The 23,083-nt window shown below is 37.0% G+C and overlaps 3 protein-coding genes and 1 non-coding gene across 4 annotated transcripts; 2 read left to right on the top strand and 2 right to left on the bottom strand.

Annotated features, from left to right (window-relative positions):
* Positions 1 to 210: 210 nt before the first annotated feature.
* On the bottom strand, positions 211 to 6,777 carry LOC121991712 (protein ABHD11-like). Its single transcript, XM_042545732.1, has 13 exons — positions 6,373 to 6,777; positions 5,091 to 5,237; positions 4,858 to 4,884; positions 3,754 to 3,844; positions 3,313 to 3,356; positions 3,049 to 3,147; positions 2,260 to 2,317; positions 2,105 to 2,157; positions 1,878 to 1,979; positions 1,480 to 1,545; positions 1,177 to 1,301; positions 919 to 1,090; positions 211 to 457 (listed from the first exon to the last, which is right to left on the bottom strand). The coding sequence occupies exons 1-13, from the start codon at positions 6,511 to 6,513 to the stop codon at positions 386 to 388; spliced, it is 1,197 nt and encodes a 398-aa protein (XP_042401666.1). The 5' UTR covers positions 6,514 to 6,777; the 3' UTR covers positions 211 to 385.
* Positions 6,778 to 17,610: 10,833 nt separating this feature from the next.
* Positions 17,611 to 19,193, top strand: LOC122045048 (vacuolar protein sorting-associated protein 9A-like). The gene is made up of 2 exons (XM_042605104.1): positions 17,611 to 17,935; positions 18,795 to 19,193. Exons 1-2 carry the CDS (start codon positions 17,611 to 17,613, stop codon positions 19,025 to 19,027), a joined length of 558 nt encoding a protein of 185 aa, XP_042461038.1. The 3' UTR covers positions 19,028 to 19,193.
* A 593-nt stretch (positions 19,194 to 19,786) lies between these two features.
* Positions 19,787 to 22,168, top strand: LOC121991707 (glycosyltransferase BC10-like). Its single transcript, XM_042545719.1, has 3 exons — positions 19,787 to 20,062; positions 20,600 to 21,233; positions 21,317 to 22,168. The coding sequence occupies exons 2-3, from the start codon at positions 20,700 to 20,702 to the stop codon at positions 21,956 to 21,958; spliced, it is 1,176 nt and encodes a 391-aa protein (XP_042401653.1). The 5' UTR covers positions 19,787 to 20,062; positions 20,600 to 20,699; the 3' UTR covers positions 21,959 to 22,168.
* Positions 22,169 to 22,630: 462 nt separating this feature from the next.
* Positions 22,631 to 22,712, bottom strand: TRNAS-AGA. The gene has a single exon. It is a non-coding gene; the product is annotated as a tRNA-Ser (tRNA).
* Between the last annotated feature and the right edge of the window lie 371 nt (positions 22,713 to 23,083).

Raw genomic sequence — 23,083 nt, 5'->3', positions numbered from 1 at the left:
TCATCTAAAGAGATATATACGTTTCCTTGTCGATCTTTGTTAATATATCGCATAAAACTACTACTTAAAACTTAAATGTCTTAAATTGTAAATTAATGATCAACTTCCACTTATTTAATCCTGACAAAATAATTAAATTTCAATTTGAAGAAAATGTTTTACAATCCTTTCTCTTGTGTGTGGGCAGAAGAAAGTACTAGAATAATCGTGTATAAAATAAAGGGGGAAAAGAAATGGAATGATAAGTTAAAGAACAAAATAATACATCAATGTATATAACTTACAACAGTAGTTAAATATACACTGCCTTAGATATTCAACCCTCCACTTGCTTCTCAAAATACCCAAAGCCATAATTGGATTATGATTCACAAATGTACTTCTGCTACAGATTCCGCAATCCAAGGAAGGAGGACGAGAGAATCCGAAACAGACCATCCGGGTTGTCGGCATGCACCTGAAAGAAAAATTATGGGTCAGGTTAGTCGAACCATTTAAGAGGTTATCATTTAGTTGCCTCTTCAGTTTACACTAACAAGCTGCTAAATTTACCCTTTAGCCGCAAGGAAATGACTCCCATGTACCACCATTCCATTAACTTGCAAATATCCTTACACAAAGTTTACTATTGTATGTAAAATGCAACATAGGAGTTTAACCTTGCCAACAAAATACCTATATTAAATAAGTTCATGAGGGCATTATGTTATTGAATGTTTTTAAAATTATTATTTTTAAAGATTTTTTTTTTAAAAAAATACTTTAAAAAAAAGGTGGGTTGGCTGGGTCATGATCTCAATCTTTCTGTTGTATGCACAACCAATTGATGCCTCTACATTTGCAGCCCCAATGAAAAAGTTGCTCAACATTCAACAGTAAGAACCGGCGTAAAGAAACGAGAATGTAGATTAGCAGTACCCAGTGGCCAGCATCTTCAAGAACATGTAGCTCAACACCCGCTCCCTCCTCGGAAGCCAACTCCTCGGCAACATGGATCCTCCGAAGGTCTTCGAGAGCCCATCTATGTAAGCTTCTCTCAGCCTTCAAGAAATTCATATGAACTCCTCGCGGAACATTCTCAACAGTTTTCCTACAAGTACATAGCGAGTGTTCTGGTTCAGATGTATATTCATGGAATTTATGGCGATATACTATCGCACCAGGGTGCTTCTGTACCATAAATTTGTTTCTTCATAGGACTTGTACATCTCTGAGATGCCATTGAGGTCAAATATCCATGAGAAGCCTGATGATGAGATGGAACCAGGCTGATTAGCTGGCTGCAGATTTGTCGCCACCCACTGGGAATAATATCATACTTCCATGGTTAAGTTTTTGAACAAAACGCTTAAACAATGTACTTAATTATGTTTTTTAAACTATTTCATGCTTCTGTAGCTTTAATTAATGAATGGGCATCTGAAGAATATGAGTTTGATTAACCCGTCAAAATGGTAGAAAGCATAGAAATGTCCATACCCGCGCAACCTCTGATGAAAATCCTTCCTGAATCAATGTATCTACAACTTTCTGCTTTGAAGCAACCTATAATAAGTCAAAATGATCAGAAATACTTTCTAGAAAACCATTTTTTATATTTTAAAGTAAAAATTAAAAACAAAGCAATATTAGCATTGTTCATGTGAAACATATAAATTTGCATTTCATGAAACTAAAATTCAGTATCCACCAAAACAAGTTGTCTCATGGCATCCCTATTAAACTCTATTTTGAAATGACTAGTAGTTCAGAAAACTAGAAACACACAATTTCAAGCATATTAAGAAAATAGGACAAAACGAATAACACAAAACATAATTTAACTACTATAAACAAATAATCAACTGGTGCAAGAATTCATAGTCAAGCAAGCACACCTCCTTAGGCATTTTACTCAAAAAATCAATCAATTCACCAGGATGATCTTCACCATCTCCTCCAGGGCGAACCTTCCCAGGAGTAGCATCAAGAACCCAAACCTTCAAAGACAAAAGTCAAAGTTCTTACCTTTGATATTTAAGGGAGGATGATTAAAATCTAAGGTCAAAAATCATGAATAGAATTAGCAGGTATTCAATGGTAAGAATTCAGATTTTGATCTTACTCTGACAGGTCTAGCAAGAGGCTTTGCAGCTTGTTCTACCATACTTAGGGCCACTGAGAAGATGATAGAGTGGCATATCAGAAAATATTAAATTGAAAAAAAACAAACAAATAAATAAATGCCAACCAAGAAATAAAGAAACTTGCGAAGATTACCTTTGCCACCAAAGCTGTGACCAACTAAGACACGTGGTATCAATCTGAGTTGTGCAACCTGTATGATGCCAAAGTGTCATATTGGAAAATTACCTCCAAACTTATACCAACTATCTCATGAAACAAATGCCACTAGAAACTGAACCAAAAGCTAACAAGAGATGTTCAACTATATGGGACCAAGAGCAACTTTGTGGTTGAAAAAATGAAGACAGAGCTTCTTTGATGTTAAATTTACACTGAGTGATTAATCGACTGCATCTTAATGTTGTAAATTCTCTAGTTTCTTAGAAGTGATTGAATCACCACTAGTTAATATGTAAGAATCAAAAACCAACTTTCACATCAAAGAACCACCAACCATTTTTGTTTTAGTAACCAGAGACACATTGATCAAGATCAAGGAAACAAAACTTAGTATCTTACATTTTCTAAACAAAGCTTAGTATCTTACATTTTCTAATTTCAGGATGGATTGATACGGTATGCCCATAAACCACAAATATGTTGACAAGGTAATGAAGTGAAGGTAAACTTGTTCAAGGCATCGCTCTCGTCAATAAGGTACAGTGCATGCCATCAAGTGACCACACAAGCCAACTGGGTGAGCTCTCTCATTAATAAAACTACAACTTAAATGGGTTTTAGAAAAATGCCCCAGTAAAAATTAAGTCAATGTGATATTTCTACTTAGTGTTAACAAGAGATATCACTGTTTAAAGACAAAATGCTACAATGTGTAAAATATTCACATGCAGATGATATTCGATGGAAAACATAAACACTTACAAGCTTTAGAACATCAAGAGCAGCTGCAGCAACTGTATGAGGTCCATTCTTCTTTATTGATGCCGATTCACCATGACAGCGCAAATCAACCAAAAGAAACTGCATTAAAGGAAGCACAGTAAAGGATTAGCCCACGTACATAGACAATGTCATTTCGCGTCTTATTTTAGGCTCACCATTTTGATTACAAAACCATTTTGATTTTTCAGTGTTTAAATGGCACTTTTGGCAAAGTGAAGAGGGGTTAAGTGTTGGAGAGTATACCTGCCACATTGGGAACTCTTGCGCCAGTCTCTTTGCGAAAGAACCTGAAATATTTTTGTACCATTATTCACCAGATTCAACAGGACACTTACAACTCTGTATCTGTTATGTACTAATCTGTAGTTCTATCTAATACAGAAACTTTGTTCATAATATTGCAAATAATTGTACATTTATGTGCAACAAAGATGCATTAAAGGTAGGAAACCAAGCAAACTAAAGTGAGACTACCAATATAAAGTAATGTCACTTGTGGATCTCCTTTTTTTTTCAGATTGTCCATATTATAGTTTTATTTATTTTTATAAATCCGTCAGCCGGTAGCTAGTTATTACTGCCAAAATACCACCTTTCCATTTGTGTATACTTCTTAGAAAAGCACTAAGAGGCATATCAGTTTGAGAAAAGCAAGAAGCTTTCAAGTTTGAGTAGCTCACTGACCCCAATTCTTCCTAGAACCAAGAATTCCATGCAAGAGAACAGCAGTTGGTGGATCAGGTATTGACTTATCCATGAAATAATTCCAGTTCACCTGCATTAGATAAAGTGGAAAGAAATACACAAATTAGCATATCAGAGAGACAAAATAGACCTCAAGTTCTGAAGTATGAAAATACTATTGAATTCTCCAAACCATGGAATGATCGTTAAACAAAAAATTCCAATGCCTTCGTTTTGTACAAAGGAACTCATACTACTAGAACATAGGTATGGAACTAATAAAAGAACATAGAAGAGTATTTATAGTTGGATTCTAACAAAGGCAATGGCATCCAGATAAGATTTTTTAAAGACCTAGAGTATTTCTCAAGAATATCATGAGAACTTATGAGGTGACCATTTAGCAAGAGAACTGATTATGAACCAGAAAAGCTGAACCACTAACAAGTTACAGTGTTCTTTTGAACAAAATCATACTTACAGAGATCACCAATATTGTTTTTTCATAAAAACATTTATTTTGGTTAATCTTAGCGTCAAACCTCTGGCACCTACCTAGATTAACTGAATTTATACTCTCTCTGTATCTATATATTAACTTTCCCACTTAATCTACAAGCCAGGATACTTTCTGTAGATTCCAAGTTTGAAAATCATAGACAATTACTCATTAACAACTGCAGCACGGAATTGTCAGCTCAACAAAACTATAGAACCTGATTTAGAATCTAAGGCCTGATGAGAGCAGTGAATATAACACTTGTTCAACAAAAACATAGAGAAACAAATACACTAAGGCGAATAGACTGATACCATAACGGAAAGGGTAAGTTAATAGAAGAAAAATAACTATGATGTTAAATCCTCAACTTTGGATTTACTCTAAATTTTATGCCCGAATTAGGTTTTATAATTTGGTATCACATGAGTACCAGCAAGTGCAATAATGCTATAGTCAAACTAGCAATTGCTTGAAGGTAATTAAATTAGTAACTATTTTATTTTACAAGTGAAAGGACAAGGTGTTGGCATTGAGGTCAAAAATTTGCAAGACCTCAAACAGCTATTACAATAATAGGTGAATGAAGGAGAAAGTTTTCTTACAAGGTTTCCTTGGACAAGATCATACGCCTGCAAAAGATGAGCAAAGCAATTAAGTCATAGAGTTGTTATTGTTTAAAAAATTAAAAATAAAATCAAGAAAAATAAAACTATTCACATATATTCCAAGTACTTTTGGTATGGTCTTGCAAAGAGACTAGTTAGTTTTTCTATTATAGCAAGCTCCAACAACCTACACAAATTAATTCATGTTTCTTAATGAATTCACCACTGACCAGGGTATGATTAGGTTTCACAGATTCTAGTGGTCGAATGGCCCTTTCATCTACCAATGTCATATGAACACGTAATCTTCGATTAGATGAAGAATAACTTTTCCTGGAGTTATTTAAAGAAAATGGCCAAGCATGGCAAGTGCAGTCCTGTGAACAGATAAAGTTTGCAATCAGTACGTGAGAAGTTATAATGTAAAATTATCAACAGGGATCAGTGAGAATAAATAAAAAGGTTTTAAAACAACAAAACTATAGATGTAATGTCTTATAAGGTGCTTAAGATGCAAATAACTTGCTAAATTGTGACATTGTCTCAATAAGCAAAACAAGTAAAAGAGAAAAATTCTTGGAAATTCTTTGCACAAGTAATGATTTAAGTGATTCTATAATTACAAAAGTAGAATTGATTAGCATTGAAGGAAAAAAGGCATATTGGCTACGTATAATCAAGAGTGGCTAATGGATCTATATATGACTAGCCATATAATCTTACATAGAATTCAATGGCAATACTATCCATGTAGTCAATTCCAAAAAATTGGACTCATGATTTGTTGCAACTAAAAGATAAAATATTTAGTACATCTAGTTTCAACCATAAAGAATGTTTTAAAAATAGTACATAAAAGTGATAGTGCACCAATAATAATAACCTTGCCATTGCCAGCAAGCCATATTTCCTTACTTTTTTCAACTCCATATTGAAAAGTAAAAAACCAAATATTGGTCTAGCATACCAGCTCCTGGTTAAATATGGATGAAAATGCACAGTTTCTGCTAAGCATCACAGAGAATGGAACTCAACTGAAAACAGACACTCAAGGAAACTCAAAAGCGGCCAGCAAGTTCACAACTTGCAGAATTTAAGAAAACTCTCTCATAAACACAAGAAATGACCAACAACTCACAACAAGTTCATGACTTTCAGGATTTCATTTCACAACGTACTTCACTATTGTACGTTTCTCTCCGAGCATGCAAATTACTGAATTAGATTGGCCAACAAGTAGAGAAGGAAACAAAGAGATTTTAAAATCCCATCACCCCCACATTTTCTAAATCTGAGAATCCTAAATTTCCAAACTTTTATCATTTCAAGAAGGAATTTTTTCGCAAAAAAAAAAAATCTAGAAATTGCTTTCCAATTCCCTAGTCTTTTATTTCCAACAAGCTATAATAGAAGAGCTATCTTGTTCGGTTTACCACCTGAAAAAGAAAGCTTTTTGAAAGGAGGAAGAGCTAAAAATGCACAAAAACAAGTTTATTGAAATCGAATTCCAACCTGAAGAGGGAACTGAATCCCACACCTCGTCCTCGGATCAAGAGACGCCCCAACTCGAATATCAAATCCCTTCCCACCCGCCATGAACGCCCACCCCCGATCCGACCCGCACGAAACCGAAAAATTCGAAGCCCTAGCCATGGAGACCAAGATGTAAGGGCTTTCCGGCGCGGAATGCAGGCGCTGGCGTGGGTAGATTGGAGTCGAAACCAGAAGATCGAAGTGGTCGATGCGGTGGACGGATAGAACGAGGGTATCCGGCCGGCTACTAACACCTTCTTCCCCCAACCCCGCCTTCTCTCTCTTTATGGTCCGTCGGCGGAGTCGCCGAAGCGAGGCGTGGCGAGTGTACCGCTGAAGCTTTCGCGAGCACCTTTTGCCGCGGCTATTGTTGGTGGTCGAGAAACGTACCGAATATATATATATATATATATATATATATATATATATATTGAAAATTTCCAATTCTTTATTGGGTTACAAATCCTGAGAAAAAAAAGTTGTAAAATTTCAATTCTTTTATATTCGCTTTTATGATTTAATCTCCATTATATTCATAGGTACGTATGTTAAATAACAATAATTTTTATCACTATTCGTATATTTGAAAATCAATTTACGGTAAAAATACCTTCTCAATTTTTCAATAAAGATCCAGTTTCAATTTATACGAATTAAATTAAATTTTTTTTAATAGACGATTGTCTAAAGAATTAGTCGACGTAATACCTAAAACAAACTTTTAAAAAATCAATTTTAATTAATATATTTTATTTAACATCTGCATGCTAGAGACAGAAATAAAAGGTTTCAAATATTTTAAGATACAAGGCGCATGGCACTTGTCACTGTTCCAAAGAGAAGGACATCATTGTCAGCATAGTGTTCGGAAATGGTGCGACTTTCAAACGGTTAGTTTTCGCCTTATATTAATTATGAGATAATTAATTAATAAAAATAAAATTAGTTATTATATTTATTTTATTTTAATATCAAATAAATAAATATAATAATATTTTCGGATAATAAATTCTAATCTATAATATATCAATTAGTTAAATTTATTATGAAATATTAAAAAAAAATATAGAACGCTACTCTAAATTATTATTAGTCAAGTATTAATATACAAGGATAATATTAATACGTTGAGATTAGCATGTAAGTCAACAGATGATTTAATCTCACAAATCATAGATATGAGATATCAAGTTGACATAAGAGTATATATTAGAGATTATATACTAAATGTCTCGTGATCCTGTCGGAAAGCTGAGAAGAAGGACCTGTAAGTGTGTCGTGTCTATAATATTGACCGTATCTTCATGACCCGGATAGTGAGCTATCTCCTGTGTTGACCAAGTCGCCCGGAATCCTCTGATCAACAACACATGTAGCCATCGACCAGGTCGCCCTGGTCTCTGGTACCCCGATGCTCGAGGTGGATCCCAATAATGTATAAGCAGTCGAATAAATGAATAGCAGAATAATGACGTAAATGAGATATGAATTCAGGGATGTACCCTGGCCCCGGGGCGCCCTCGGATGGATGGGTGAGCTGATCGCGGTGTTGCTCGAGTTGCCGCTGCCGTGCAGAGTATATAGATGTCCACCAGATGAGTAGCTGGCTCCAACGGCTCGAAGTCGGACGCGATGTGGATCCGCTGGACGGAGCACGGTCCGACTACAACATCAGCTCGCAGGCCGGAATAGGGACACGAGGACCGGAATACAACAGCGGCGCGAAAGCCGAACACACTCTTGGCTCATAGGCAGGAATATACAATTAGTACCATACCTGAGCACTCGAACGACAGCTGCCCCGGAGGGCACCGGAGGAGGCTGTCCGGAGGCGTCGGCAGCGGCACTCGCAGCCTCTATAGGCTGCGGTGGGTGCCGGAAGGAGCGATGGCAGGCACTGTGAGCTGCGGCAAGCACCGGAGGGAGCGGCGACAGTCGCTATGGACTGCGGTGGGTGCCGGAAGGAGCGATGGCGATCGCTAGCAGCGGAGGCCCACTGGAGACGGAGCCCGCCAGCGGTGACGCCACATGAGGCTGCCACGATGCACACTTGGGGAGGCGGCTGAGATGCTGATCGTCAACGTCGGCGATTGCCAGAGGCGGTTGAAGACATCGGCTACTGCTGGAGGAGGCGGCACCGGCCGCTGGATACGCCGGCTACTGCTGGAGGAGGTGGCACCTGCCGCTGGAGATGCCACCGGAAGAGGAGGCGGCGCTGGACGCTATACGCGACGACGGTACTGTAGTGGAGACCGGAGGGCAAGGGGTAGAAGAGAGGAGCAATCGGCGACCGGCGAGGGAGGAGGAAGAATGTTGGCGGCCCCCCTCTGTTTCTCCCTGGTGACGGTGGAAACGCACCCCTTTCCCCCTAAAACACGAACTGGTCCTCTCCTGGCGATAGCGTTCCTTCGGCAGGAGAGATCCCGGCGCCGGCGGCGGTCTCTCGGTGGCGCCGGCGAGACCCGCGAAGGAGGTTGCTAGCGGCAGCCGAAGAAAGCCACGAAGAGCCCTTGTCACGAAGATGAACAGTGCGCTCTTTTAAAGCAAAGCCCTACCCATGCCGAATGACCATAAAACCCCTCCCTTCTTCCCCAATTACCTTTATGTCCTAAACCACATCCGGATCACCTCGCTATGAGAATGTTTCATGGATCGTTATATAAATGTTATAAACATTCTCATAGTGACTATTAGTATAAATAGTCCTTACACCTGAAGTCACTATGGTTTCCTACATAAGGAGTTGTATACTTTGGTATCGATAAACATCACCCGTAACAGGATAGACCATAAAGTCGATCACTAGGTATGCAATAGGTTATGCGGAGGGATGTGAGTAATGTAGATGAGATCTATCTCTTCCATACGACGAAAATGAAATCTGTGGGTCTCTTGATTAGTAGGACACAAGAATGTATGACCATGCTTAAATGAGTCAATATGTGATATTGAGCTTATTTGATTGAGTGTGTCTACTTAGATATCAAGAAACACAAAGATTGATAAGAAGATGACACGCTCTATGTCTCATTGATCAATATAGATATCAAGGATAAAAGCATTGAGTCATAGAAGATAATAGACACGGAAAGATTAGGTCGGATCTCGATATTCTCGTCACTTGGATAGCAATGATGCATTGTTAGATGTCACTCATTGCTTATATATCAAAAAATATTTTATATAAATTGTCAACATTTCGAGAGCCTATTAGATTACACACAAAGAATATATTGATTTGAAGATGAATTATAAGGTTAAGTCTAATCTAAATTATATATATTGAGTTAGACTTAAATGAATACAGATTAGACTCTATGAGGAATGAGTTAGATTAAATTCAAATATGTCGGGACAGAGCCATTACAGGCTTCCCCTTGGAGGGCCAAGTTTTGTTGGCTCATAGAAGTTTTCTGTGAGCTGAACTTCTTATTGTATTCTTCCATTTGTGAACTAAATTCATCGAATCTTTCATTTAGACCCAATTGTTCTGCAATATGCCTAACGTACGGTCACTCTTTTAAAAGGACTTTGAGCCAGAAACATAGAAAGTACATTAAGTATAATGGATCACAACATCTTTATAATTATAATACAGAAACAGAAAAAACAAACACCTTTCCTCTCCCTAAAAAATGCACATGATAAAAAAAGTTATGAAGAATCAAGAAACATAGGAGTTTACACAGACCACTAAATTCTTTCCTCAGGTGATGCGTGTATACAATTCTTCACAGTTGTGCAGAAGAAATGACAGCTCAAAAAAGCATAGAACAAAATTTCTTTCTAGTTCAGATAACATAAAGATGTCAGAGCCCTAGTCCAAACTCTCATATTTGATGATTACCTATAAATGAGAGATTACATTATGTGCGTGAAAACAAGAGTTCATGAATTACTTATGCTTAACCAATGTCAATTGTAATATCGAATTCAAGATGTATGAAAATAGCCCTGCATCCTCAGTAGGGACAGGTGAATGTCAATGAAAATCTAGAAAGAATACTACAAGAAATACTATTTCAAAATACCAAAAGTATTTTAAAATATCCTAAATTAGAAACCACTAAGAATAATTTCCATAACTACATTGTGCATAACCATGAAAAAGTCATCTGCAAGATACAGTTTGTATCTATGATCTTTTTAATTTCTTCACAAAGATGAGTTAAGAAGATGCATGGACTACAGAAGACTATTCTTTTGACTTTTGTAGTTAATTGGATAAGTTATTTCATCATACATGATGACTAAATGACTATTAGATAGCAAAAAGTGACTAAATAACCAAGTTCAATTAGAACTGCTTTAATGATATTGTAGAATTCATTACAGCACAACTTATTATATCTAATGGTTACCATATTTGTATAAACTATTTGTTAACATGAGTTGGTAATTTTTTATATTATAGATGTGGGCTACTAGCATAGACACTTCTCGCCTCGATGTTTTCCTTATGACTTACATGCCGAAAACGGGGAAAACACTTGATGTGGATATGAAGACAATGGTTGTAAGTATAAAAACTTGCTAGTTTTTGGAGTTATAGATAAAACAATAGTTCTTTTATAATCTAATTTCTTGAATGGTGCAGGACGCTATAAGAGATGTCATTTCTCGAGTTTCTGAGTCAGACGTCACAACCACATTCAAGGAGAAGCTATTGGGTAGCCTTGTTGGTGGAGAGGGGCGGCCTCGTATGCGCTGCTTGGGTACAATTCCAGCACCAAATGCAGCTCCCGGTTCATCTCATTTAGCTCCGAGTTCATCTAATGCAGCTCCTATTTCTTTGGAGTCAATCTTAGAAGGATTGATGCAAATGATAATTGATAAAGTAGGAGAGTACGTGCTTGAAAAGGCACGGGCTGAAGCACGAGATGAAGTTGTTGTTGCCTTAGGGAATTTCTTCCAAACCATTATTGCCGGAGCAAATAATGATCCGAATAGATCATCTGTGAGAGCAGAAGGAAATACAAGTACGCGAGTATTATATTTTAGATGACTAAAACAATTTTAAGTTCTTTCTTATAATTACTTTGTAATTAAACTGCCTTTGATCAAAATTTTTGAATTTAAAATAATATTGATTCCTTAAAATAATATCATTTAAATTCACTAACACCTCTAACACCATGAATTTTGTATGTCACGTTAGTGTGGACGTATACAAAATCAAATATTTGTAAGAGGAGGGTCTCATCCATTAATTATCTTGTCATCCTTAAATTACCTCAAACGCCATGAATTTTGTATGCCACATTAGTGTGGACGTATACAAATTCATTTGTTTGTAAGAGGAGGTTTTATCCAATTTATTTTGTCAACCTAACTTTATGACAAAATTACCTCAAACACCGTGAATTTTGCATGTCACGTTAGTGTGAACATATACAAATTTAAATATTTGTAAGAGGAGGGTTTCACCTAGTTTTATGACAAATTAATAGTTGGTATTCCTTTGGTCCCTCAAAATAATAGCAGTGACTTCGTTGGGGAGGATACCATTGAATGCGTCTAAGTGTATATCATTACTTGATACTTAGTCCATTAAATAGGATTGTGCCCCTTCAGTTGGAGTGTCGAACCTTTCCTATTTAATGGGCACAAGTATCACACGCTCCTAAATAATTTCCTATATCCATCCATAAAGGAAGTTTGATCTAGTGATCCGCAATAAACTCATCCGTTGTGGAGGGAGGCACTCAGAGCCAACACGCAAGCTTGTTGCATCACTTACAAACCAGTAATAGAGACCGTGGAATTTTATTTAAAAATCCCTCTCCCACTTAATTATTTAAGGTGAGGAATTTTAACTATAACAAGCACATATCATATGCGCACACACATCACAGTAAATAAAAACAATAAATATGGAAATTAATTTTTCAACTATTATGGCTTCTTCCATGACTGTCCTTCACGTGTTGCCATCCCTAGGGATCATGCCGTCGGGTCCATCGAACTTCCTTTTCCGCTGCGCCTCTGGTCCTCCAATAGCACCACACCTCGCAAGGATACGATCTGCGATAAAAATAGAATTTTACATATATCGATCATATATTCCACAAAGGAATGTACATGTATTCTAGATCGAACAAAAAAAAATAAAATTCTAAAACTAATATAGCTCCTGATGTATTTGATACATACAATCATGCACACACAAAATAATGCCCTTGACATGTCCAAGGGTCCAATCACACACAATATCTATATGCCATAATAGTTGGAGCCTGCAACCACAAAGTTAGCACATCCTACTATTATCCTACCTAAATTATGTATGACATGTGTATAATCTATCTTAAAACCAAACACACAGAGGCAAACCCTAGCTCTGATACCAATTGTTGGTTGGTCCTAGGAAGATCATACCAGTTCCACTGTACAAAAATTTTGTACAAGTGTCGAACCTTTCCTAAACAACCTATTGTGTTCTTTAGAATTTAAATTAGGAATCGCAAACGGAACTTAACATTATTGATTCCAAATTTAACTTATCTGTTCTTAATGGTTTAGACTTGGATCGCAAGCGGAACTTAACACTATTGATCCAAATCCACCTAAATTAAATATTAATTTCCAAAATTGGCTTTCAGGTTAAATATAGCGAGGCACTAGGCCTTCTTGGATATGAGAGCAACCACCACTTCCTAGACAAAGCCTTTTAAGGAAAGTTAATATTTAATTTCCTTATATAACTCTAGGTTTAACCAAAAAGAACAATCGAATCGCAAATTCGAAAAATAAAACAAAAGAAACACAAATTCGAAATAAATCCGAAAACTCTAGAATCATATGCCTCTTGTGTTTGGTATTTCCAAAAATAACTATACAAGGAAAACTAGTATGATGCGGAAAATAATTACTAGTTATACCTTTTTTTGTAAGCAAATAACCTCTTGATCTTCTACCGTATTCCTCTTCTTATCCCGGACGTTGTGTGGCAACGATCTACCGAGATGAGAACCACCAAAGCTCCTTCTTCTCCTTGCAAGATTCGGTCACCACAAGTACTCCAAGAATATATGTGGTTCGGCCACCACCACCAAGCTCCAAGGGATGCTTCCTTTCTCTCCTTCTTCTTCAAGCTAGAATCTGGCCACCTTTAAGCTCCATGAGATTATAAGGTCCGGCCAATGAAGAAGAAAGAAAAGGAAGAAGGAAAAACAATAGGGTCGACCATCACCAAGGAGGAAAAGAGAGGAAGAAAAATAGAATAGAGTCATTCTCCATGAAGGCACCTCTACCACCTCTTTTATAATCCTTGATCTTGGCAAATAAGAAAATTTAAATAAAAAACTTCTTTAATTCCTTTGCCATGAAAAAGAAAATTTAATTAATTAAAAATCAATTTCCTTTTCTCACATAACATGGCCGGCCACCTATATTTCCTTCAAGGAAAGTTTTTATTCACAAGAATTAAAACTTCCTAATTTGTTTCCGAAAATTTTTAATAAAAATTTCTCTAATAATTTTTCCCTTCAAGGTGGATTATAAAAAGAAATTTTATAAATTAAAATCTTTCTTTTAAACATGTGGATGATTTCCAAAAAGGAAAGTTATCTCTAAAAGTAAAATCTCCTTTCAATCTACAAATAAAGAAAGATATTTATTCTTTTCTTAATCTTTTGTATAAAGGAAATATTTAATTTTTTAAAACTCTCTTTTATATCATGAACATGGTTACAAAAAAGGAAAGTTTTCTTAAAATTAAAATCCACCTTTCAAACTACAAATAAGGAAAGATTTCAAATATTTTCTTAATCTTTTGTAGAAAGCTATAAAATGAAAGATTTAAATTTTAAACTCTCTTTTAAAACCATGTTATCCACATAAGAAAATTTTAAATAAAATCTCTTTTATATTATATGTGGCCTGCCACACCTAGCTTGGACTCCAAGCTAGGGTCGGCCACTAATCTTGGCTCAATCCTTGGGTCTTGGCCGACCCTAGCTTGGGTTCCAAGCTAGCTTGGCCGACCACCAAAGAGTGGGTAAGAAGGTGGGTATAGGTGGATATAATTTTCTACATACAAGAGGCTACGATAGGGACCAAGAGGAGGAATTGGTTTTGGTCTCCCGATGAAAATAAGCTTTCCCGTGTTCACCCCGAACACACAACTTAATTTCATCAATAATAATTCATACCACTAAACCCTAAACCCTAAACCACTAAAGAATTATTATTGAACTACCGCACCAATCCTAAATTACATTTTGGGTTCCTTCTTATTATGAGTGTGTTAGTCTCCATGTGTTTAAGATGTCGAATGTCCACTAATTAAATGAGTTACTGACAATTCACTTAATTAATATCTTAGTCCAAGAGTAGTACCACTCAACCTCATCGTCATGTCGGACTAAGTCCACCTGCAGGGTTTAACATGACAATCCTTATGAGCTCCTCTTGGGGTCATTCTCAACCTAGATTACTAGGACACAGTTTCCTTCTATAATCAACAACACACACTATAAGTAATATCATTTCCCAACTTATCAGACTTATTGATTTATCGAGCTAAATCTCACCCATTGATAAGTCAAAGAAATAAATACTAAATATATGTGTTTGTTATTATATTAGGATTAAGAGCACACACTTCCATAATAACTAAGGTCTAGTTCTTTTATCAAGTCAGTATAAAAAGAACTTACCTAAAATGGTCCTACTCAATACACTTAGAGTGTACTAGTGTAATTTATTAGTTAAGATAAATTAATCCCTAATCACACTACGACTTTACCGACGGTTTGTTCCTTTCCATCTTAGTCGTAAGCAACTGTTTATAATTTATAAAAAACTGATAACATGATCTTCTGTGTGTGACACCACACACCATGTTATCTACAATATAAATTAATTGAACAACTACACTTAACATAAATGTAGATATTTTTGACCAATGTGAATCTTTATTTCAAAATAAATATTTACAAAAATTAGGCTTTTAGTATATATTCCAACAAACCAGATCAATTGGATGTGCCTAGAGTTCTCCAAAATGAAGCTTCATGGCTGGTATAACTCTAACACAAATTCCTCAGTGCTCATATTCTTGCTCGTGTGACTCTTCATATCCATAGTGGCTCACCAGTAAGAATGACTCTTGTGTTATAAGCTGCATAATGGATTTATACTAACCACTACTTATTTACCTGATTCTTACATGCATCTTTCCTAGTTTCTATAAATTGAAAAAGAACCCTGTGAATATGGTTATAAAAATGTTTCCTAGGTATCAACCTTTATGGCTATCCTTTTTTGTTTCTCAGTAGAGATGAGTATTTATCAAGTCCCACAGCCAAGTTATAATCCAAGTGTCAATTCAAGGTTTAAATTATGGTTCCAGTACTAGTGTTGACCCTTATTTACACACAATATTGGTCATCACAGATCAGCCATTCCAACAGTGCAGGATGAGAGATAAGAAGAGCAAATGGAAGAAGATGAGGAAGTGGAATAAGAAAGAAGGAAGAGGAAAAAATAAGGGGAATAAGTATCAGACAAGGGGAATGGAGATGACTGATCATACCATTGATGCCTCTCTCAAGGGGTGGGAAGTTGGTTTTGAGTGGGCGGGGGAGGTTGATTGTTCTCAATTAAGAATAATCCTTTACTCTTGATCGAGAGAAGTTGTTGGAAATTGGAACACAGATAGGGTTATGCGATTAAGGCAATTACAAGCCCCCTCAACGAAGTTGTTGGCAGAGATTGACTACGTCAAGCCCCCTCAATGAATCTTAGGTAAACAGCAACAATGCAGTTGAGGTAGGCCTAATTTTGTCCATTTCTCCTCGTTTTCCTTAGTATGATCCAAAATATACCCATGCATTGCCTATTGTATGCAATAGAATCTTGTTTACAAGCTGCAGGAGCAAGCTAAGTATAACCTCCTGGGTCGATCCCATTTCAATTTGGATTCACAGAATGATAACTCATGCTGTGCCAATTGAAACAAACTGATATTTTGAAACTGTTACAATTGGCAACGGTATCATCTCTGCAAACAGTAGGCTGCGACAAACCGGTTGGGGATCCAGGTCAAGAGGTTTACTAGTTCAATCCCGTTGGCTATTTGACTAAAGATATAGTAAAATATATAAATTTCAAACTAATATTGAAAATTCAAGTCAACAGAACTAATTCTGTAAACACTACTCAAGGTAAATAATTCTATGGATGTCAATACTAATAATCTTTTTGAACAAAATACAAAAATATGTGTTCATTTTAGCTAATAAGATGGTTTATGAGTTATTGCACGCCTCATTGCATGTATTTTTGTTTCTCCCTAAATAATTTCCCTTCATGTTTTTTTTCTCTCTGTGTCATCACACAAACTTAACTGAAACATGACTTCGAGCATTGTGACATTAAGGATGAACACACACAAGCACAATGCTCATTTTGTTTGAACAAATGCCTAGCTTCTTATCAATTGTGTAATGAGTACCTGAAAGGTCTATATGAAACTTTGATATGCATAAATTCGAAGGAATAAATAAACAGGAATAACTTGAAACATGAATTGTTCTAGCAAGAACAATATGCTAGAAAAGATTCTTTAATGTGTGTTTTTAAATCTACAAACAAATTGATTTCATGGTTTTTAAATTGATGGTTAATGCTGTTTCAATTGTGTTGTAGCGGATCATGTATAAGGTGTAAATATCACAAAAACCAGCATAACAAATATTTAGTGGATCTGGAATTAATGGTAAAAATAAAAATTTAATAAATCAGATTCTTGATCTAACACTTCATAGTTTTTTTTTTTTTAAATTTTGTCTCTAAATTTCTATGGACACTTCTAGTTATTATAACCAATTTGCTCCTGCTGGGTTATTGGGCTAACTTGTTTTCTCTCTACTCTTACCAGTTTGCAGCAAAAGAGCTCCAAAAGATTAATGCTTTTAAAGCTCCACGGGATAAACTGCACTGCATTATGAATTGCTGTCGTATCATAAACAATTTATTGCTTGAGATTTCAATGACAACAAATCACAAACCAGCTGGGGCTGATGATTTTCTTCCAATTCTTATATTCACTACAATCAAGGCAAACTATCTTTCATTGTAATTTAAAATTTTCCAAATATTACTGTTCCTAAAAATTAGTCTTGTAATTGTTTTGCTTGGTAATTCCTTTTTTAGTCTATGTTTAAGATTCAGTTATTTTTGTGGGTCATTTTTCCTTTCATCCTATGGAAAATGATGTGTCTTCTTTTTTGTGCAAATATCTTGGCCAATCTACCCCACTTGCATTCAAACCTTAAATTTATTCAGCTCTTTAGGAAGCATTCCAAACTCGTTTCAGAAGTGGAATACTACCTTACTAATCTGATTTCAGCAAAAACATTCATAGCAAATATCAATGATAGTTCACTGTCCATGGATGAGAGTGAATTTAATAAAAATATGCAATTAGTGATATCAGCAAATGAGATGACTATCAATGAGCCTAGTGCTATTGTTCACTCATCTGAAGGCAAATCCAGCACACTGAGAAGTCATGGCAAAGAGATTAATGCCAAAGGTAGCTACTTATTCACTATAATGTCATGTTAAAGTTTACAGAGATCATGTGATAGCCTTGTATAGTATGTTTTCAATCTGAAGTTATTACCTGTAACTTGAAAACGATTCTCTGATTTGATTCATGGATCATTGTGATTTTACAAGGACTTTATTACCTCAACAAACTATATTTTGTCCATAGGCATATGATTTAGTGCATACCTATATGGTTTTATCTCGTGAATACTTCCATACTTGCAACAGTCAACTAATCTCGTCACTTGATTCCATATTTTCCTAGATTCAAAAGCCGCAAAGCAAAGTGGTATTTACAGAGTTTATTTTGTGACTTGGCATAGGAAAAATCGTATTAGTGACCACTTACCCAACTTTGCGCTTCCTACATACATATTGGTGGGATATCTAAGTATATGAGCTAACTATATATATATAAAAGTAATGCATGAAGCACCAAAGGCAACAAAGGATGATAAGGCCATAGATATGTCAAGCATATTCCCTAAGACCAACTATAACATGTTATGAGTCAAATTTGAACAGTCATTTACAAGATTCAGCCTCTAAGTTTGGTATCGTAGAGAATTTTTACTTGAGTGAGAGCAGAGATGATAAATTGATCTCAAATCCTCTAGTGCCATTCCTATACAATGCTGTCTTGGCACCACAGAATGTGCTTTCAAGGGTGCATTTCTGATAAGCTACAAGTACCTATATTGTTTCCAGAATCAAGTTTCAAATCTCTTTCCTATCTAATGAATTACAATAAAACGTTTTGCAATTCTAATACTTTTTTACTGAGTGCATGTTGAGATTAATAGTATCGACTTTGTTAACTGAGAATCCATCTGTTTTGCCAGACTACAGATATCCATTCATGGAAGCCAAAGCACAGGATCTCAGGTTCGAGGACGTGCAGAAGTTGCTGGGCTTGTATAAACACATTGTAACAAAGTACGCGGCACTGTCAGATGCGCTCAGCCGGCTCTCCATCGACCAAAATCACCTCCTTGCTCTCCAAGATCCAAAAAGCAAGGCCAAGATGAAAGAGCAGATTGATAACGGTACTGAAAGAACTAATCTTGATTTCTGATCTGTCTATTTCCTCCAATTCATGTCAACTTCACACTTTCCATTTCTTTGTATGGTACAGCCATGAATAATAGAACTTCAAGGATGCATCCTTTTGATGAAGAGACTGACTGAGACATTACAGTGGCTTTATCCTTCGATCTGTAATATGTACATAGTTCCTTCACTTCGTCTTCGTGTCCATTTTCAGATGCGATTACCAAACCAGAACGGACTTGTTATTTTTCTGATGAAGTGTTTACAATAGCGTAACAGTTTGGAATAATATAATGTTTATTTAAAAAAAAAATACAACCCGTTTTGTTAATAATAATTTCCATTTCTCTCATCTCAAATTAAAAACCCCTTTGAATTTCTAGTTAGTTTATCGAGGGCGACAGCCACTCGAGGTGAGTCGGTCGACTGTTAGTTGGCCGTCCGCCAAACTGACGGCGTCAAACAAATCCGTGTCCTGGAAATAGACGGCGCTTGGAAGCCAAGGTTATTATTTTAGTTGAGCCAACTTTCACCCGATCATCTGAATTTGGGTGGAATCTTCTTTTTATTATAATAATTATTATTATTTTCCTTTTTTGCTCCTTAAAATTCCAACTCATCCCATGTCGCTCTCGTCCTCTCCATCCGCGCTGGCATTACTCTTACGTTACCAGTTACGATACGATGTCCGGCTTCGTGGGTCCCGGAGATTATGCCAATGACGAGTCGGGTGCACGCAGAAACAAGTTAGGCCAGTACTTTACTTGGGTGGCGGGCCGACCGTTTTGCCATTCGCGACTCGGTGGAGACTTTTGTATCTGAAAGGTCGACGGTGACACGGTGGAGAGACGAGGCCCGAGACGAGGCCCGATCAACGATCTCGTCTTCTCCCTTTGCTTTGCTCGTCTTCACGCGCTTCTTCTGATCGAGATCGAGTATAAGTTCGGTGGCTCTTCTTCTCTTTATACTCCGCCATTTGGTTCCACTTCGATCTCTCGGCGAGCGACGAGAGAGAGTGGATTGGCGTCGATTGATGTATATATTGCGTGTTTGTGTTGAGGTATGCAGTAAATTCGCCCTTTTTAGCTTTTTTTTTCGGCTCGAATTCTTCTGCGATTTCAGTTGCAAAGAAATCGTTGGAAAGTTTTGGTTCTGTCAAGGATCGGGATTTTCCCCCTTTTTCTTCTTCTTAGTTCTTTGGGTGGGCGGAGAGGGGGAGTTCTATTTGCTTATTAGGGATTACAGTCGAATTGATGTCTTCTCAGAAGTTTTCATGATTTTCTTTCGGCACTTACTGAAAAAAGTAGATTTTTGGGAGGACCGGTAATTTTTCATGGATGGATCTGATCACCTTTCTTTATTTTGCCATCCTTATTCGTTTTGTTGAATATTCATTCACAAGATGGGAGCTTCCAGCTTGTTCTCTTTCTGAGCTTTCGTCTGTGTTGCCTTTTGATTTGGTGTTTATTATTTACAGTATCTGCCCGACCAACAAAGGGTCTCAGTTGCTGGATCTATATGCTCCTGGATTTGATCTCCCTTATTTGTATACTTCTTGATTCTCTAGTTGACCCAAAAAAAATTCAATTTTTTGCAGTAAAAAAGGCAGGAAATAGTTATACAACTTCATTCCAACTGAGATCATTGCTCCTCGATTACGATACCCTTCGCCGGTGAACCAACTCAAAGAATAAGAGATGTGGAACGAGATGAAACTGAGATCAAAGCCAGATCAAGCAGACGTGGATTTCTTTCAATCTTCACCAAAGAAGGACTGGTCGTTCGGCCGACTGGTTAGTCTCGTCTCATTCCTCCTCGTCTTCATGTCCGGCATCGTCTTGGGCTTATCTGGGAGCGCACACTACACTCGGTACTTCGCCTCGCGGACCGAGCTATTCTTCCCGACCACCATCTATTCGACGGAATGCTACAAAGATTCCACAGATTTCAAGACCTTCGCCCAGCCGACCAACTTGGCACATACCATGTCCGACGACGAGCTCTTTTGGAGGGCGTCGTTGGTGCCAAAGATGGAGGAATATCCTTTCCAAAGAGTGCCCAAGGTAGCATTCATGTTCTTGACAAGGGGGCCTCTGCCTTTTGCCCCTCTCTGGGAAAGGTTCTTCAAAGACCACAAGGGCTTGTTCTCAATCTACGTGCACACCCTTCCAGATTACAGGCTCAATGTACCAGAGACCTCCGTTTTCTTCGGCAGACAAATTCCCAGCGAGGTGAGAAGCTATATCTGATTCTGTTCACTTCCATAACATCACACCATCAAACTTCTGTTCCTTACCTCTTTTTCTATTTGCAGGAGGCATCATGGGGATCCATCACATTAATAGATGGCGAGAAGCGCCTCTTGGCCAATGCTTTATTGGACTTCTCCAACGAGCGCTTTGTGCTGCTCTCCGAGAGTTGCATTCCAGTGCACAACTTCCCTACTGTATATGAATACCTCATCAATTCAGCCCACAGCTTCGTCGAGTCCTACGACGAGAACACCCGGCAGGGCCGCGGGCGATACAGCCGGCACATGGCACCCAAGATCATGCTGTATCAGTGGCGGAAAGGCTCTCAGTGGTTCGAGCTCAACCGCGAGCTAGCGGTGAGCATAGTCGCGGACTACAAGTACTACTCCCTCTTCAGAAGGCACTGCAAGCCTTCCTGCTACCCAGATGAGCACTACATTCCGACTTACATGAACATGTTCCATGGATCATTGACAGCGAACCGGAGCGTGACATGGGTCGACTGGTCCAGGGGCGGCCCTCATCCGGCACGATATGGCGCACCGAATATCACAGTGGAGTTTATTCAGGCCATAAGAAACAATGGGAGCTTCTGCATGCACAACTCAGTGCCAACCAACATTTGCTTTCTCTTTGCAAGGAAGTTTGCTCCTAGTGCATTGCCTCCTTTGCTCAACCTTACTCAAGCAGTAATGGGATTTTGATTCATTCACATCATTGCTTCACAAAGTCGTCTATGATCTATCCATATATTCATTGATTTGTTTAGATATAAATTATGTGAATAACAACAATCATTCACTTCATAGTTTATATTCTAGTTGTTAGATTAGACTGTAGCAGTGGTTGATGCTGGAGTTGGAATATGAACTCATCTAATCATACAATTGATTTTTTTTCTTCTTCCTATCAAACATCCCAACCTGTTGATTTATTTTCTTGTTGTCAATGTTTGTTTATTTGCTGAGTTGGTTGAGATCAGGTCACCAATTATCCAAATAATGATGGTTAAGGCCAACTGTATGATGTGTGACTTCACTCAGATTTTAGTTATGACCTGCCTCATGTCAATAATTTAGGCAGATTATCTAATTAAGCTTGCTAACCAGCCATTTGCAGGGTATCTTTTTATTCTACTAATTAGAGCCGTCAATTTAAATTGGTTATCAGATTGGCTTGTCCTACCAAACAATCTAAGTAGGTTGAGTTAAAATTTTATCAATCCATTTAAAGACGGGTTCAAATGAGCCGACCCTGCCTAGGCCCATTAATTATAATTTCAAAGGTATTTACTAAAAAAAAAGGAGTGTTTTTTTACTTATCTGGCTAGAAAATTCGTTATTCACATTTTTGTTCCACTGTTTTGACAAAAAAATCGTGGTCGGCAGGATTCGAACCTGCGCGGGCAGAGCCCACATGATTTCTAGTCATGCCCGATAACCACTCCGGCACGACCACATTGGATATTAATGGGTGTGTTGCTAATCAATTAATAAATTATATATATCTTTTAACTGATCTTTAACTTTTATTTTAACACAAAATTTATCCATCTTTTAACGCATCGAATTAAAAAGTAATAAGCTTGCTCATTAATGTGTGTAGTTCATCAATAATTTTACTTTTAGATCTCGATGTTTAATTTAACTTTATGGCCTATGTTTATTTACATCCAAATTGTAAAAAATGAAAACCATAAATTTACTAAGTTATATATGATAATTTTATTTATGATTTAACTTTTAAATTAATAATCTTCATAATATTTTGTGAGCACCTCGAGATAATATAACAATTTATTCGAAAGATAATACTTTCGATAAATAAAT

The sequence above is a fragment of the Zingiber officinale genome, chromosome 1B (assembly GCF_018446385.1).
Source record: "Zingiber officinale cultivar Zhangliang chromosome 1B, Zo_v1.1, whole genome shotgun sequence".
NCBI classification, from domain to species: domain Eukaryota; kingdom Viridiplantae; phylum Streptophyta; class Magnoliopsida; order Zingiberales; family Zingiberaceae; genus Zingiber; species Zingiber officinale.
The sequence above is the reverse complement of the archived record's forward strand: the minus strand, read 5'-3'. Positions and strand labels throughout refer to the sequence as shown.

What these genes read in the sequence shown, in the direction of transcription:
- LOC121991712 (XM_042545732.1), bottom strand. Translation starts at nt 6,513, where the DNA reads ATGGCTAGGGCTTCGAATTTTTCGGTTTCGTGCGGGTCGGATCGGGGG. An exon ending in CTCTTGCTAGACCTGTCAGA is followed by an intron (nt 1,980 to 2,104) that starts GTAAGATCAAAA and finishes TTGTCTTTGAAG; the next exon opens with GTTTGGGTTCTTGATGCTAC. An exon ending in TATGAAGAAACAAATTTATG is followed by an intron (nt 1,091 to 1,176) that starts GTACAGAAGCAC and finishes ATGTACTTGTAG; the next exon opens with GAAAACTGTTGAGAATGTTC.
- LOC122045048 (XM_042605104.1), top strand. Translation starts at nt 17,611, where the DNA reads ATGATGTGTCTTCTTTTTTGTGCAAATATCTTGGCCAATCTACCCCAC. An exon ending in CAAAGAGATTAATGCCAAAG is followed by an intron (nt 17,936 to 18,794) that starts GTAGCTACTTAT and finishes CTGTTTTGCCAG; the next exon opens with ACTACAGATATCCATTCATG.
- LOC121991707 (XM_042545719.1), top strand. Translation starts at nt 20,700, where the DNA reads ATGTGGAACGAGATGAAACTGAGATCAAAGCCAGATCAAGCAGACGTG. An exon ending in GCAGACAAATTCCCAGCGAG is followed by an intron (nt 21,234 to 21,316) that starts GTGAGAAGCTAT and finishes TTCTATTTGCAG; the next exon opens with GAGGCATCATGGGGATCCAT.